The sequence below is a fragment of the Apteryx rowi genome, unplaced genomic scaffold (assembly GCF_003343035.1).
Source record: "Apteryx rowi isolate R43461 unplaced genomic scaffold, aptRow1 scaffold_356, whole genome shotgun sequence".
Taxonomy (NCBI): Eukaryota; Metazoa; Chordata; class Aves; order Apterygiformes; family Apterygidae; genus Apteryx; species Apteryx rowi.
Genome location: NW_020450041.1, coordinates 333,919 through 349,405, shown reverse-complemented (window position 1 = coordinate 349,405; position 15,487 = coordinate 333,919). Strand labels below are relative to the sequence as shown.

Sequence of the window (15,487 nt, the reverse complement as noted above, 5' to 3'; positions counted from 1 at the left end):
CACCTATTGAAGAGTTGATTGTCTTAGCTTTTCTTGTAATTCCTTTTTTCTGAGGCTGATAATTTCTAACTGCTTTCATTTCTAATTTCAAACCTGCTTAACTAGAGCATACAGTTATTTGTCTGACTGTGTTCTTGGCCTGAAGCAATACCAGTGAGTTTGGGGAATTCTAATATGCATGAAGATGAAAGGGGATTTTTAAGATTTTCCCCCCTGACCCCCCAAATTTTAASTATCCACTTGAAATATGAATATGTAGTGTGATTTTGCATACTTAAAACATAATTACAGTGGCGTCTGATAATTTCTTGCCATTGGGATGTTTTCACGTGAAAATGAATGTGGGAATAAGATGAGTATTGATTTGATGTTCAGTATTGCCAATAATGAGTTCAATAGACCTTGTAATCTTTACTAAGCTTCAGCTGGAAAAATGGAATATTATGGTAAGATCTTTCAAAATGAGTGGCTTATGGTTTCCTTTTAAGGAACACTAAGAATTGGAACACAAAAGCAAAAAACATGAATGAAGAGCTGATTGCCACTTACTAACTTGGGTTTGAGATGATTTTTGCACTTTAGTCTTGCGCCAAATTCATAGACTTAACTTAGAGTGGGGGAAGTTGCTACATTTCAGTCAGTAGCCTAATGTTAGGCTTCCTGTACGTACTCGAGTTAATCAAGGCATGACAGTAACAGCTGTTGAAAACTTACATTGCATGTCATTGCTGGGCTCTCAGTGGTTTGCGGCTTTCCTTTAAGTCCATTCCAGAGAGTCTAATGAGCTGTTCAAGGTACAAGACATGGGTTGTGAAAATGCTGCTACTATGTTCTTAAAATTCAACCACTAGGCAGATTTCAGATTGGATGYAGATTACTTAAAGAACAAAAGTGAGCAAATGACAAGTTTAGGGCAGTTCTGCGCTGCTTTTTTCTCACAACAGAGTGAAACAGTACATGGGACGATTTACTCTTTTTAGCCTATCTGCTCCAGCCAGGAAGCATTATCAAAGCTGATCTAGTTCTGCAGGTGATAGTGTTATATTCGGAAAAGTTCCAAATAACTTCATTAAAATTGCTGTAAAGCGGCTGTGTATCTCCATCAAGCATGGTACCTCACAGCTGGCTACGTAGACCTCATTCCAGCCTTTTGCATTGTGTTAGGGAAAGGGTTAAGTGCCTACTTCTTTTATGAAGTGAACAAATACTGGCAAAAGGCAATGACTGACTAATTTGGGTTTACATAGTCCTAATTTCAGTTGTCTCTCTGTTGGTTAGGTTGTTTGTTCTATAAAATTAAAAGGGGGTCTTGAGTGAAATTGAGACTGGTGGTGGAAAAGCATTTAGTGTAATTATTCCTGGAACTTAAATTATATTCCCTAAGATTATATCAGCTTATATTGCATTTCCTAATACATTGCCTCTGCTATGGCATCGGGTTCATTCAAGGAGAACACTTACCAGTGCAATAGATCCAAGGGCTATTGGTTCTGGAAAAGAAGGAAATTCAGTGCAAGAACAATGAGTAAGCAGGACTATACTGTGCCTTTAAACAAGGAAAGTTCTTATGAGTCAAAAGATTAGTTAGTGTCTTACTCATAAAACCTGTACGTCTGGCAGCGGAGTTTAAAACGAGCTGTTTTTATGAAATAGCATATGTTCTCGTTCCCACACCCCACCCTGAGGCATCATTCTTATGAAGTGAGACTTAAAGAAGCTTGGTCATATAGAAAAATGGGAGGTACAAGAGGGAGAGGGATGTGTGAAAGCTGCTGTTTTTCCCTGTCTGCTTTCACCTTCTGTCAATTTATTGCCGATCGCTATGTATAGCATAATTGCTTCTACTTKATCAGTGGAAAGGGAGTTATTGGGAGATGATACTCTGCTCAGACTGCTGCTGATGTGCTGGAATTCAGCCTTTTCCACCACTCCTACGCCCATTTGCGTACATGCCACGCTTGAGGAGAACAGGGCTGACTGGGCAGACAGTGTTTTCACTTGAGGCTCCTCATTTCCATTAGGAGTTGCCTGAGAGAAGTAAAGGGAGCTGTATTGGTGCAGGAGTGATGTAAGACATGGATATGACTCCACACTCTCTTACAGTTCATTCCTTAAAAATGGTTCCAGAAAAGACAGTCTTGCTGGGGCAACATCTTCACAATTCCCTTTGCTCCCTCCATATTCAATGAAACTGCTACAGTTTTGGTATCTGATCTTGGAAGAAAACTGTTCCTTCTCAAGACCCCGGTGTAAGGGTTTTGCCTGATGTGGCTTTGGAAATGAAGAAGCAAAGCACGTTGTTAAAAATAGGGGAGCTCTTTAGTAGCTAGTGGGTTCTGCTATGCAAATAAGAAAACATCCTTGACGTATTTTGCAGAGTTCCTGAAGTTGCTTTTCAAGATAAGGGCTCCATTGTGGTAGGCCTTTTGTAGATGCTCCTAGGAAAGTGCCTCCTTCTGCAAAGAATATGCTGGGGCTTTGGGTTTTTTTTTTTTCCTTAGTCCATTTTCAGGTAAACAATAGACATATACAGCAGGCCACCTTTTCAAAATGCTGCATCTAGTGAATGCATTTGTCTGCAACAGTATTTATGTTCCCACTATTCTGAGTAGTCCAAACACCAGGAAACAAAATGATTTGCTTTTGATGTCACAGCAAGTTAAAGGAGGAGCAGATTAGAACTCGTTACTCCTAGGGTTTTGGCCTTGTACTTCAAGAGCTCGGTGGGAAGCATGATACTGATTTCTGAAGGCTTGTTAAGTGTAATGAAAGTGGCTTGTACTTCTTCACTGCTACTCTTCTGGTTTTGTGGAATATTCTTGTCTGGAATGGAAAGTGCCCTGAGATTAAATTTTTGTTGAGAATCAGGAAAACTTTTCCCAATTTAATAAATCTGTTTTAATCCAACCCATTGTTGTTMATTTGAGATATTTGTGACTTTTTAAAAGTAGCTTGTAAAAACTGTTCTGTGTTTTTGATAGTGTGCTAGAACATGACAGCCCTATGCCATACTTTGAAGAATTATTGATATAGACAGAGGGAAATTGGTTCATGTACATAGCTGTTCTTCTTTAAAAGCTGCTTTTACCTCAAGTTGTGTCTGATGTGCCAGAGCTGTCTGCATCTCTGCTGTTGTATATCTCTGTTTTGTGTAACTGAAGCAATAAGCTTGACCTGTCCTGACATTCCTATCTGTTTCTGGACTGATGCCCTGTTTCTGTCTTTCATATATTTTTCCCCTCTGTTGTCTTGTACCAGTTTCTTTCAGTGCTCTGTGATTATCTCAGAGGATAAGGTTTTGGACTGATGCCTAGCTTGTGTCTCTTTGTATTTCTCTCCCCCTCTTTCTTCTGCCCTTTCCCCACCTTTTTATGCAGGTCTTGTTCAACGGTGTGTCGTTATCCAACGGGATGAAAATGGATTTGGGCTGACAGTCAGTGGAGACAATCCAGTCTTCGTGCAGTCAGTCAAAGAAGGTAGGCAGACATGCCAGATATGCTAGCCAGAGAGCAGCCTACAGGGTTTTCATGTGAATCGAAGAAACGCGTGCCTGAGCTGGAGGAGAAGACTGCAAATTCTTTTCTTAAGGATGGGATGGCTGTAGCTATCACCAACTTCGGAATAGGTGTGCAAGGACAGCATTGCACTGTCAGGACACAGTGAATCCCCTCTCCTGTGTCTGATGTGTTTGGAAGCTGACATCTTGCACTTGAGGGGAAGTAAATGAGCKCATGTAACCTTGTGGGATTGTGGCTTGATGTATCTACTGCAAAATGAGAACAGAATTGCTGTAGCCTAGATACTCATTAGATCTTAATCTGATAGAGGAAGGGGAAGCTTGGGTGAATATGGGAAGTAATTTTGCACGGAACTACAGAATGCTTAAACCATTTTTGCTTTGAGTGATTCTATTAAAATTGGAACTTAACTATTTCTTGCCCTCTAGATGGAGCAGCCATGCGGGCTGGAGTGCAAACAGGTGATAGAATTATCAAGGTAAGGGCRTTCAAAACATCAGGGACATGGACTCTTTGTTTTAAATGAATCCRCTGAAAGAATGTAATTGATATGTCTGCACTGGTGTTTGCATTAGCCTGTGGGATAGCAGATGGTTTAATTTTTCCTGTTCTGGGGATGTGCAATAACCATTGGAAGCTCAGTGCTGAATGTTAGTTTCGTTGTGGAGAACACTGTCATTTTAGAACCTTATTGGTGTGTCTAGGACCCTATGCAGTTCAAACATCTCACCAAGAAAAGAGGTGGCAGTGGGGATGAGCACAGGTATTGCTAATTACCTGTAAATAAATAGTCTCCTTTGATTGTTATTTTTCCCCTAACTGCTTCAGATCAGTGTTCTCTTTCAATCTCAAACAGCTAAGAAATCAAGCCAGTGACTCAAAAGACCCTCTAAACCGCAGCTGCAAAATGATGGCTGACAGAGATAGAGCTGGGATTTCAACCAAGTATATAAATGAATGAATTCAGTTAGCTAGTCTGAGTATTTTTCTGCACACTTAGAGGTATTTTTCTGTTGTTGTTGTTTTTGTTGTGGTTTTGGTATGTGTGTATGGTTTTCTTTCTACAGAACTGATTAACTGTTAGAGGGAAATTCTTTATCTGGTAGTGTGTAAAAAGACATTGTAATGGGGGGGAAGGGAGGGGAGAGAGATCTCTTTACTTGTTCCTCACTCTATTTCATTGCTTATTGTATAGCATGTGGTACCCAGAAAAATTTCTGCCTCGATTGGAAATCAACAGTTAAACACTGCTTTTTATCCCCCTTCTCCCAGGTGAATGGCACTCTAGTAACACACTCAAACCATTTGGAGGTGGTAAAGCTGATCAAGTGTAAGTAAAGGCAGACTACTATTTTTTTTTTTGTCACTGTTTTCCTTTAAAGCATGAAAGAGATATTTCTRAAAGACCAATGATTGATTCAGCTATCAAGTGGCAAGGGCAAAGTCTAGCTATGTTGTTGATTGCTGTACAACTGATCTGAGAGATGCGGGATATGTATGAGAAAGATGCAGTAAAGTGAAATTTCAGGTAATTTTGACATCTCAGACTTGAGCTGATGCAGCTTCTGCAGTTTCTCCTTTGATTGATGTTTGAAGTTACCTTTGACCCTTGCCCGTACATCTTCCCTTGTTTTGATTCTAACTTCAATACTATAGTTATTCATGCACTGTTAAAACAGTCTCCTKTACGATGTCTGCAGATTACTGGCATTTCCAAAGAAAGTGAATTCTTGGTTTATTTTCTTGTACAGGAGAAAGTTTGTTACTGGTTCATTCCAAACTAGCACAGTTTAATCTTTGGTATCAGCACATGTATATGGTTAATGCTTAAACTTGGTGGACTAGAAATTGCACTGTGTGCTTTCATTAGGGATGATTATGATGAAAGGCATTGGATTATCTGAAATTTAAATGGAGATCTCTGCAGTAGAGCTGACAGTGCTCTCAGGTTCTCTGGTGTGAAGAATAAAGAGGTGAAGAATGGTCTGAGTCTTGTCTCTTGGGGGAGAGTAAATGCCAACCGTAGAAATGTGCAAGTGTGTCTGAAGTGTGGATTGTTCTTGTTCTCCCTGCAGCGGGTTCCTATGTAGCTCTCACTGTTCAGGGGCGCCCACCAGGGTCTCCCCAAATTCCATTAGCTGATTCTGAAGTGGATTTGGCAGCATTTGGGCATATGTCTCCCGTCATGACATCTCCCCATTCGCCTGGCACATCAGGAAATGCAGAAAGGATTACTAGCCCAGTACTTATGGGGGTAAGATTTAAAGTGCTCTTTCCAAAGAACCAGTTTAGCAGTGGAAAAAATGTAGTCATGTATTTTCTCTCAAAGGAATTGTTTTKTTCTTCTTGCACAAATCACAAATTGGATTTGGAATTTTTGTCCTGCCACCCAGTGGGCATTTAGCCACATGGAGAAAAAACATCTTGCGAGTAAATATTCTGTCCCATATGAGATAATGCAAAGGCAGCTGAGGGTTGTTCACAGGTTGTCTTTGAGATATACTGCCAGAATTGGCATTATGTGAGCTTTCACAATGCCTGGTCCAGGCCAGTCATGCCATAACTTCTGCTAACAATTGGACTGTAAAGCACACAGACGTGTGGCAAAGAGTGAGGAAAGTAAATAAGCAAACACTTCTCGTCAATTCTGGGGGGGTTGTTTGTTTTGTTCTTGTGTTGACAGCTATGTTCAAAAGTAGGAATGAGTGGTTACATCCTATGTAGGATAGGGCATGAAGAAACTTGAATCACTTCTTGTACGGCTTTTCAGTGACCATGTTCAGGAAGTACATGAGAAATGGGCATATCCATTTCCCTGTCTTCCTTCCCTATTCCCAGCTCCACCAAAAAAACTGACTCTCTAATTTCTCCCTATTTCCTAGGAGGAGAACAATATTGTCCACAACCAGAAAGTGGAGATTCTGAAAAAGATGCTACAGAAAGAGCAGGAACGGCTGCAGGTACTGGAGTTGCATATGTTCAGGAGGGATGGAGGAAAGGGAAGGGGGTGATGTAAATGCAAAGACAGGCTGTTGCATCACTAGTTAGTAGCATCCTCATTTCCTTGCATAGCTTATGTTCCAGTTTAGCTTTGTTGTGTACTGGCCTAACATCAGAGGCATCTGATCACTCTTACTGATGGTCTGTTGAGTTTTTAATCCATGACAGGGTAGGAAAAAAATTGTGGGAAGTTTCTTAAATGTATGCATCCCTCAATCTGGTCTAATGCTAGGGCACATAAACATCTTTCTGTCTCACTGAGAGTCAGTTCTCACTAGTAGCTATAATCTATGTGGCAGTTCTTAGTGACACTGAGTTTTTGTGCCTTCAGGTGTATGCTCAATGTGGCTGTGATTTACTTGAATAAACCTTGAGAATGTGCGTATTTTCATATTGCACAGGAAAGCAAGAAGGGCTATATAAAAAAGATGTTCTGTAGCGTCTACTTAATATAACAGTAGGTGTGCAGATGTGCTATTYACGATTTCAGATGTGTTAATGGAATGAAGATTAGTCATAGGTTGTAGATCTAAGTTTTGATAGTGAGGAAATATTTAATTGAATGAAAGTTCATAAAATTATTTTTCAGTCTCTGCAAGAAGAGTATAGCCGATCGCCCACCTCACGACTGCTCAAAGAGATACAGGAAACCAAGAAGCAYATTCCTCAACTGCAAGAGCAGTTGTCCAAAGCCACAGGCTGTACTCAGGTAACAGAATGTGTCAGGCTTCTCTGCAGTATGTTCCAGGTGAAAATTCTTAGGGGATGATGGTATTCTGGGCAAGCAGGAATTCCCTACCAAGCTCTTCTGTGTTTCCACAGGCAGATTGCACCCTCTAGAGCTCTGACTTGTAATTAGGCTTGCAGAAGCTATCATGCAATAGAATGCAATGTCAGTATTTGAAGTAGATGTTACAGTGGATTTCTGAACGTTCCTTGAGAAACTGCTTTTAAAGCAGTAAATGCAAATTATGTTGTGTTTATTAGTCTGTCTGTCAATACAACTTAAAAGAAACCTGTGAAGTCATTCTTACAGTGAAGAATGTATAACTGGAAGCTTAAAACAGKTTTTTTTTTTTTTAATATATATATAAGTGAAATTATTTTTCCCCTTTTCCTTCTGCATTTGAGGTCCTGAAAACTTGGTGGACTTGCTTTTGTCTTCTCTTCAAAAAACATTGCAGCCTCTTTTGGATATACAAAGACAGTTTCACACATAATGTGAACTATGCAGTTTTTGAAAGAGCTAATGTCTCTTGAAATATTCTACTTGCTTTGTGCTGTCCCCCAACTTACTTTATCTTTTTAGGATGGAGTTTTGTCCTCTAGATCTGTGACAGAATCGCTGCAGATCACTGAAGTGGAGACAGAGAGCGGGGATGGTCTGAGCAAACTAGATTACAGTGGTGACAGCTCCCGACCAAACAGTGACATTGCTGATGTGAGTATTGAACAGCTCCACATCTTTTCTTCTATACCTTTTGGTTTGTGTTTTTTTTCCTGTACAGCTTTTTTTGAGTTTGTGCTCTCCTGCATATTATTCGTATGTACTGTGTCTCAGTCATGTTGTGTATTACTAGCATAGGCTTTTAAGTACACACCAACCCTGAGGAAGCATACTATATTGGTCTTCAGTTAGGGACTAGGAAAGAAATACCATGGGTTTGGGCTTTTTTTCCAACATGTTTTTTTTTTTTTTCCTGGCATACTCCCTGTTATGAGGCAAAGAAAGATGGATGCCAAAATCTTTCTCAGAGCTGAGAGATGCAAATTAGAGTGTCTTTGAAGAGCACGTTAATATTCCATTTGTGGTAGCTGTGACTCAGATCCAGGCAGTGGGAAAGTTGCCATAAAAGTGAGGAAGAGCATTACTTCTATCAAATGAACTTCAGTTATTGCCAACAGTGAAAGCACTTAGTCTGTTCACTCATCAGTTATCAATCTGTGTGCTCATATGGTCTTCTTATTGGAGTGCCTTCACACCTAATCCTTAATTAAGATACTAGCTGATTATCGTGAAGAAATTGAGACTCTCTACTTGGGCTTTGGCCATAAGTTTGTTGTTTAACTTAAGCATGTGGGCGATAAGCTTGTATTAGCAATTGGAAGTCAAAGGAAGATGGGCCAGCTATACCTCCAGAACGTGAACATGCACGACTCTATTAAAAGAACATGCCCCCCCGCCCAATTGAACAAGACATCACTCATCATTGTATACAATAAATGTAGAACAAAATTCATAGTCATCTTCCGAATACAATTAATTCTGCCAGTATTGTGAATGATACTTGATTACTGGAGATGGTTGATACACCAAACAATAGCATTTCAATCCAAAGAGGTCCTGAGAAACTTGAGGACTGGGTACAGCAGAAACCTCATGAAGGTTAACAAGAAGTTCAGAGTTCTGTAGTTGGGGATGAAATAACTCCATGCATCAACACTGGCTGGGAACCACCAGGCTGAGTAATAGCCCTGCTAAAGAGACCTGGGAGTTAACAGTGGACCCAACTGAAGATGAGCCAACAGCACACTCCTGTTGCAAATAAAGCCAAGTGTGTGCTGGGCTACACGTGAAAGAGGACTGCCAGCAGATGGAGGACAGTTACTAGCCCCTTCTACTGGGCACTGATGAGACTACACCTGGAATACTGTKCCCATTGTTGGGAGTCCCCCAATTCAAAAGGGATGTTGAAAAATGGGAGCAGGTTTAGAGATCTAATAACAAGGGTAGTACGTAAACTATGATAAGACATGGAGAGAGCTAGGAGAAGGCCAAGGAGAGGTGCAAGAGCAGATTTTGCAAAACTGCTATTATTCAATGTTAGAAACTTTCTTTTTGAAACTGCTTCTGTGTATGCTAGAGCTATACATGGGGCTGCTTTTTTTGAAACTGTGCATGTGAGTAAGACGGTTCAGAATTCAGCTGTTCGTGCCTCAGCTGTTCAACAGTCCACTGTGTGACTGTCTGTTGTGGCTGAAACACTTACCATACAGTTCTTACTTTCCTGGATTTGCTGGTACTCACCAGAACTAAACTTCTTTTCCAGAGTCCTCGGAGTGGCCTGAAGGATCGGATTTATCTGGATGAGAGCCCAGAGAAAACTGAGATTCAAGATACTGTAAGTCCAAAACATAAAGCATGATAACAGCTTCTCCTGTAATGGGCCTATTAAAATCTTGCTCTTTTTTCCTCTACTTTCTAGATGGAGTGTGCATAAACTTTGCTTTAGATAATAAAATGCGATTAAAATTGTGCAGGGAATGTTAATTAGCTGAATAAATGTTTATGGAGCTTAAGAACAGGCCCATTTATGAGATGAGAAATATATAATCAACAGTAAAACAGCTGGAGCTAAAATAGCTAGGGTTGTGGTACAAAGTTTATTTCTTGAGTCCAACTCTAAAAGAAAAATAGTCTTTACTTTAGGATATTCAGTCATCATGAGCCTGGCATTATCAGGGATGGCCTTGAGGTGGGATGAGYGTAGAATACAGCAGCAACTGCTGACCTATCTGTGTTGTTTTTCGTTTTTTTTTTTTTTCTTAGAGTGAGTTCTGAAGTATTTTTTGTTATCTGTCTTCATCTTTCTGACTTTCCAAAGTCATATTTCTCCATCTGTAGTAAGATGGTATTTGGCTTATGCCACATACTTATTATGCTGAGCAGTCTCTGCAGATCATGGAATTGGGTTGGAATCAGCTGGTTTGACATTTCTGAACACTTGCAACTTGGGAGGAGCATTCTAAACAGTATCTCATAACTGAAAATTTGGACAAGGTTGAATAAAGGCACTTGGGTTTCAATTGAGTTTCTAGAGAGGGAGAATTAAAATAATATCTTTGAGTTGGTTAAAGGTGGTTTACTGTCCCATGAGAGTAATAGCACTGTACTTTTCTTCCTTCCCTTCCCTTCTCCCATTCAACTTGCACCAGGATTCTCAGTCCAGTGTTGGAAGTCCTTCTTCCCGTATGGGACCTCAGATCATTGGAGCAGAAGATGATGACTTTGACACTGAACAGGAGCAGGTGGGAATGACATTTTCTATAGTTAGAAGCCACGTTTTAGCTTCAGCCACCCTTTTCCCTCCTTGACAAGAATAGTTTCCCTATGTTGAGTTTTTCCTGGGATGCTGGAAGAGCATCTCACAGTTTCTGGAGTTGATCTGTTTTTATTTTAATTGAATAAATGAGGAGCTAAGCTGTCAGAACAAAGCTTCTTGGGTTTTTTTTGCACAGTAGCTTTCTTCAATAATTCAAGTAGTTTCCATGTATCTCTACAGATTAATGGACAATGCAGCTGTTTCCAAAACATTGAGCTCCTGAAATCTCGCCCAGCTCACCTGGCTGTTCTTCTGCATCATGTGGTGTCCCAGTTTGACCCTGCGGCATTAGTAAGATATTCTGGAATTGTTTCCCCCGGGCCAAATCTGTCATATTAACTTGAGTGTTTCAGGGTCTCCTTGTGTAGCATTAACAGTGTCATGGCTGGATAAGCAAGGAGAGAAATGCAGATCTTGTGCAGGCATGAGGGTATTTCAGATGAATCAAGAGAAGCAGAAATAGAACTGTTTTCCTTAAATTCAGTTATTTGAAAACAGGTGTTTAGTTCCTGAATGTGTTCTGTTCCATGCTAGGGAAGTCGGATTAGTTGTCTGCAGGGAAAGTCTGATCCTTCTTTTCCTGTCTTTCCCTCTCCCTCTCATCCTCCCACTGACTACAGGGGCATCCTAGCTGACTGTTCAAGGTTTCCTGTACAATCTAGATGGCTGAAGGTAGCTTGGAAGTCTTTCAGTCCAGCAATGCTGTGTTCCTTGAAGTCTGTGGAAGAAAACTTGGAGTGGGGTTATTAGAAGAGTACTCATGGTGTCTCTTAATTTCTTCCCTTCCTGTTTCCCACAGTTGTGCTACCTTTATACAGACTTGTACAAGCAGACCAACTCCAAAGAGACTCGACGTGTCTTCCTTGAGTTTTACCAATTCTTCTTGGACCGAGCTGCAGTAGGTTCCAGTCCTTTTCTCCTGTTCAAGCATATCTAGCAAGTTCCTCCTCTCTCATAAACTGGGAAAAAAAAAAAAAAGAATGATGTAGGTCCTCCAAAATCAGAAGTTTTTTGTTAAAAATATTTCCAGTGAATATGAGAAAGCGAATGGTATAGAGCCTGAAATGTTTGGTAACTCCTGAATCATTGGCAAAGCATTATTTGTTAGAAGAAATGATCTTGTCATACGTAAGGTAACTCTAGCTATTGTACATTGCCTTCTAGCTAATAACTGCTGTATATGTTGATGTGGCTATTGCAGGGATTGTGAAATTGTGTGTGTCTGTTGGAAAGCCCGAGAAACTTCCTTACTACCATAAATTAGACTAAGAGGTAGTGTAGCAGAGGCTAGTACCACATGCTTTGATGAAAGAATCATTATGTAATGTAATATATATTGAGGATAGGAATCTCCTCCATAATACCTTCAAGTGTTCAGCTTGTATGATCTCAGCTTTTGAAGGGTTTGTACTGTGTGATTTGTGTTTAATAGGGTGGTTTGTTGTGTATGTTCTCCCAGTCTTCCTTTTCTTTTGCAGAATCTGAAAGTTCCAGTTCCAGATGAAATCTCTGTAGATCTAGGTAAGGCCCTCTTGCCTAGGGTATCGTACTTTGTCAGCTTCTACTGCCTGAGGCTGTTCAAGCAAGTGTCTGAAATGCATGTAGGAATGCTTGTGACGTACAGTATCATGTGTCACAGGGAGAGATGAATAAATATTTATTCTGTTTCTTGAGGGGGGCTTAATACGTGTTCTGATACATGCATATGTGGGGGGAAGCACTGGGTGCATCAGTATGTGTGTTTTTGGTCTGATACTGCATGTGACCAAAGCTGCTTACACAATGTACTTAAGTTCATATTATCAGCAAGTGAAAGGCAAAAGGGTACTTGTGAGTGGGTTAAAGTGTGTTTGTGAGTGATTTTATTCTAAGGCAGAGTGGGCTATCTCTGTTCCTCAAAGAATAATCTATTTACTTTTTCTCCTGACTTGCAGACAAAAGAAGGCCAGAACTCATTCCCGAAGAGCTTCATCGCCACTACATACAAACTATGCAAGATAAAGTCTGTCCAGAAGTTCAAAGGCATCTGGAAGATTTCAGGTAACAGTTGTCTTTTTGTTTAAGTTCATACGTGCCCTCAGTCAACATGTCTGATAGCCTTGAAACTCAAGAGACATAGTAATTCCTCTTGGACTGAATGAGAAAGTAGCACTGGAGAGGTCCTCTGTGGTCACCCTGTGACCAATCCTTGAATGTTTTTGACACTGGTGTTCCAAGTAATCAATTGCAAACTGATTGGAATCAATTACAAACTGATAATTAATTTAGAGCTTGGGTTCTTTATTCCTAGAATCTCTTTGAGGCAATTTCAGAATATTGTTACTTAGCTGATGTTATGTAAATCCTTCTAATTGTGTTTGGGCAAGAATTTGTCCACTTTAGAAAGCTGTCATGTAGAAAGCTGTCATAGTAGAGCTTGTTAATTAATTTGCCCTTCCATGTGCAGTCATAAGATGTCTATGCCAACATAAGACTGTATACCAAAACAAAGTGCTCAGTAACGGACTTTTTCGTAGCTAAACATGTCTCACTTCAAGTGTATGCTTCAAATATACTACAATGTTGCAAAAGGAATACCTGCTTTTGCTTGACCCATGTAATGGCTGCCTTTTAGTTATTCTCTTCTGGTAAAACTCATAAAATGTACCCTTCCAAAGGCTATCCTAGCTCTGTTTTCCTTTGAGTGAAGATGTTGTGGAGAAATGTYGTGACTTCTCCATTTTTATACCAAAACTGAAAGTAGAACCTGTTTGGCATTTGAATGTCAAGAGGTTGCTTTTTCTTATTATAGGTCAGTATTGAATTTCAAGTGATAATTTCCTCTCTCTGTATTTCAGGCAGAAGCGTAGTATGGGATTGACTCTGGCAGAAGGAGAACTCACCAAACTGGATGCAGAAAGAGTTCGTGACCGGAATGCGGTGGAGAAGGAAAGAGCATGCGCAGAACAGATCATTGCCAAAATTGAGGAAGTCTTGTGAGTAACAGCGAGTATAATTGTGAGAGTAAGAGAGATTCCACTTAGAACCTGACAAGAGCAGAGCAGAGGAACTGGGAACTAGAAATGATGTGACATCACTACCTTTCCATTGCTTCTCCAATTTGCTATGAACATGTGTTTGACTAATAGCCAAAAGTAACCTAATAGCAAGCTAAAGAAATAGCAGTAATAATAATAAATAGTAAGATAAAGTCCATGTGTCTTTTCAAGGAGGCTACTGTTGAACTAGCAGGAGCAGAGCTTCCATTGTTGCCTTATGCATTTCTAGATCCGAGTCCCATTTTTTGGCTTGAACATGTGTTAACCTATAGCTTCAGAACCATTTTTCTTGTAAGGTGAGCTAAGCCCAATTTTCCCAACTGAGCCTTTGAGAGCTTTAATTTTTTTTTCTTGGGGCTTTCTAGTATTCCGAAGGATGCTTTGCACGCAGCTGCTGACACTTTGGGTGGTTGTGACTGAGTGTTAAGTGGTAGTTAGCTTTATTTTTTAAATTTTCTTTTGTTTTCAGGATGACATCTCAGCCTCTGGAAGAAGACAAGAGGTAATGCAAGTTTTGTGGGCTTCGTCTGTGAAGTAAGAACTCCATTGCTATGCTTGTTTTGACTCTCTTCTGCTGAGCGGAACAAGACGGCCCTCTGCTGGCTGGAACCACAAACTCTCATTTTCTAAATCTGATAGCATAATTACCTTGAATTCAGAGCAGTTGTTCTCAGCTTCTTCTTAGTCTGAAGTTTGCTGCTTTTGTTTCAGATCTGAAAAAGAGTTACTGTGCTGAGAGTTTTTTGGTTTTGTTTTCCAGCTGTTTCAAATTGGTCTGACATATTTATTCTCCGTACAAACACCTTACCTTGTTCAGTTTGTTTGGCACCATGCGCTGTCTGCTATACTCTACAGTAACCRTACCTTTTACGTTACTGATTTTTACTGTAACTCTAAGCTCTAATACAACTTCAAATATGTATTTAGTGTATCAGTTTTGGACCTTCTGTGTAATTTTCCAAACTTTATTTTTACCTTTTAGGCAGGTACACCTTTTATATATTGCAACTTTGGTTTACAAGAGGACAAATCCTGTTATTGGCTGAGTCTTCGTTTCATATAAAAAAGAATTGATGACAATTTCTTTCAATCTAAAAATGGTTACTTTTAGCTTTTCAGTGGAACCTTTGCATTTTACCTTTTTCATTATCCTGACAAAATGTTTTTCCCATTTCTCCTTATCCTCCTTCTCTTTTTTTTTTCTTTCTTTTGTACGTGTTCTGCAGTTCCACAATGCAGTATGTAATTCTTACTTACATGAAACATCTGGGAGTCAAAGTTAAAGAGCCTCGGAATCTGGAGCAGAAGCGTGGCCGTATTGGTTTTTTGCCAAAGATAAAGGTAGTAGTGTCTTGAGCAGAGTGCATTTGTTTAAAGGTGTCCAGTATGGTGTTTGATTAGATTTGAAAATCCACTTTGGAAGTTGGTATGATTTTGCAATATTGATTGCATCAAGAGGATCTGAGATGACTGAGCTGCACAGAAAACCTAACAGTTGAAATTAGTTTGTGTATGTTTGCAGACACCTGAACTGAAAATGAGTAGCCTTTTCACTTTCTTTATCCATCTACCTAAATTCTACTTGCTTGCTTTTCATAGTTCTAGCCTTATAAAAACTTTGACTGAAAAGTGATTCATATAACGCAACCTTGAATCACTTGTGGATCTTGTTTAGGCTAATCAGGCTATTGGCCTCTCTAGTTTTCTTCCCAAGAAACTTGGCCAAAACCTCATGCCTCATAATGAAAGAAAGCCACTCTCCCTGCCGCCCAYGGAGCCCCAGTTATGTAATGAATTCTTTCACCAAAACTCCATCTCTATGAGTGTG

The 15,487-nt window shown here is 39.9% G+C and overlaps 1 protein-coding gene across 3 annotated transcripts in view; it reads left to right on the top strand.

Moving 5' to 3' along the window:
- ARHGEF12 (Rho guanine nucleotide exchange factor 12) overlaps positions 1-15,487 on the top strand; it is a 78,556-nt gene that overhangs the window by 38,008 nt on the left and 25,061 nt on the right. For all 3 annotated transcript variants that reach the window (XM_026073020.1, XM_026073022.1, XM_026073021.1), the window contains 16 exons: positions 3,378-3,476; positions 3,947-3,996; positions 4,791-4,848; positions 5,594-5,772; positions 6,401-6,478; positions 7,108-7,227; positions 7,828-7,959; positions 9,569-9,640; positions 10,455-10,547; positions 10,802-10,912; positions 11,421-11,519; positions 12,100-12,142; positions 12,556-12,661; positions 13,459-13,596; positions 14,129-14,161; positions 14,886-15,000. In XM_026073020.1, the coding sequence (XP_025928805.1) occupies positions 3,378-3,476; positions 3,947-3,996; positions 4,791-4,848; positions 5,594-5,772; positions 6,401-6,478; positions 7,108-7,227; positions 7,828-7,959; positions 9,569-9,640; positions 10,455-10,547; positions 10,802-10,912; positions 11,421-11,519; positions 12,100-12,142; positions 12,556-12,661; positions 13,459-13,596; positions 14,129-14,161; positions 14,886-15,000 (1,526 nt within the window). The remainder of the gene's footprint in view (positions 1-3,377; positions 3,477-3,946; positions 3,997-4,790; positions 4,849-5,593; positions 5,773-6,400; positions 6,479-7,107; positions 7,228-7,827; positions 7,960-9,568; positions 9,641-10,454; positions 10,548-10,801; positions 10,913-11,420; positions 11,520-12,099; positions 12,143-12,555; positions 12,662-13,458; positions 13,597-14,128; positions 14,162-14,885; positions 15,001-15,487) is intronic.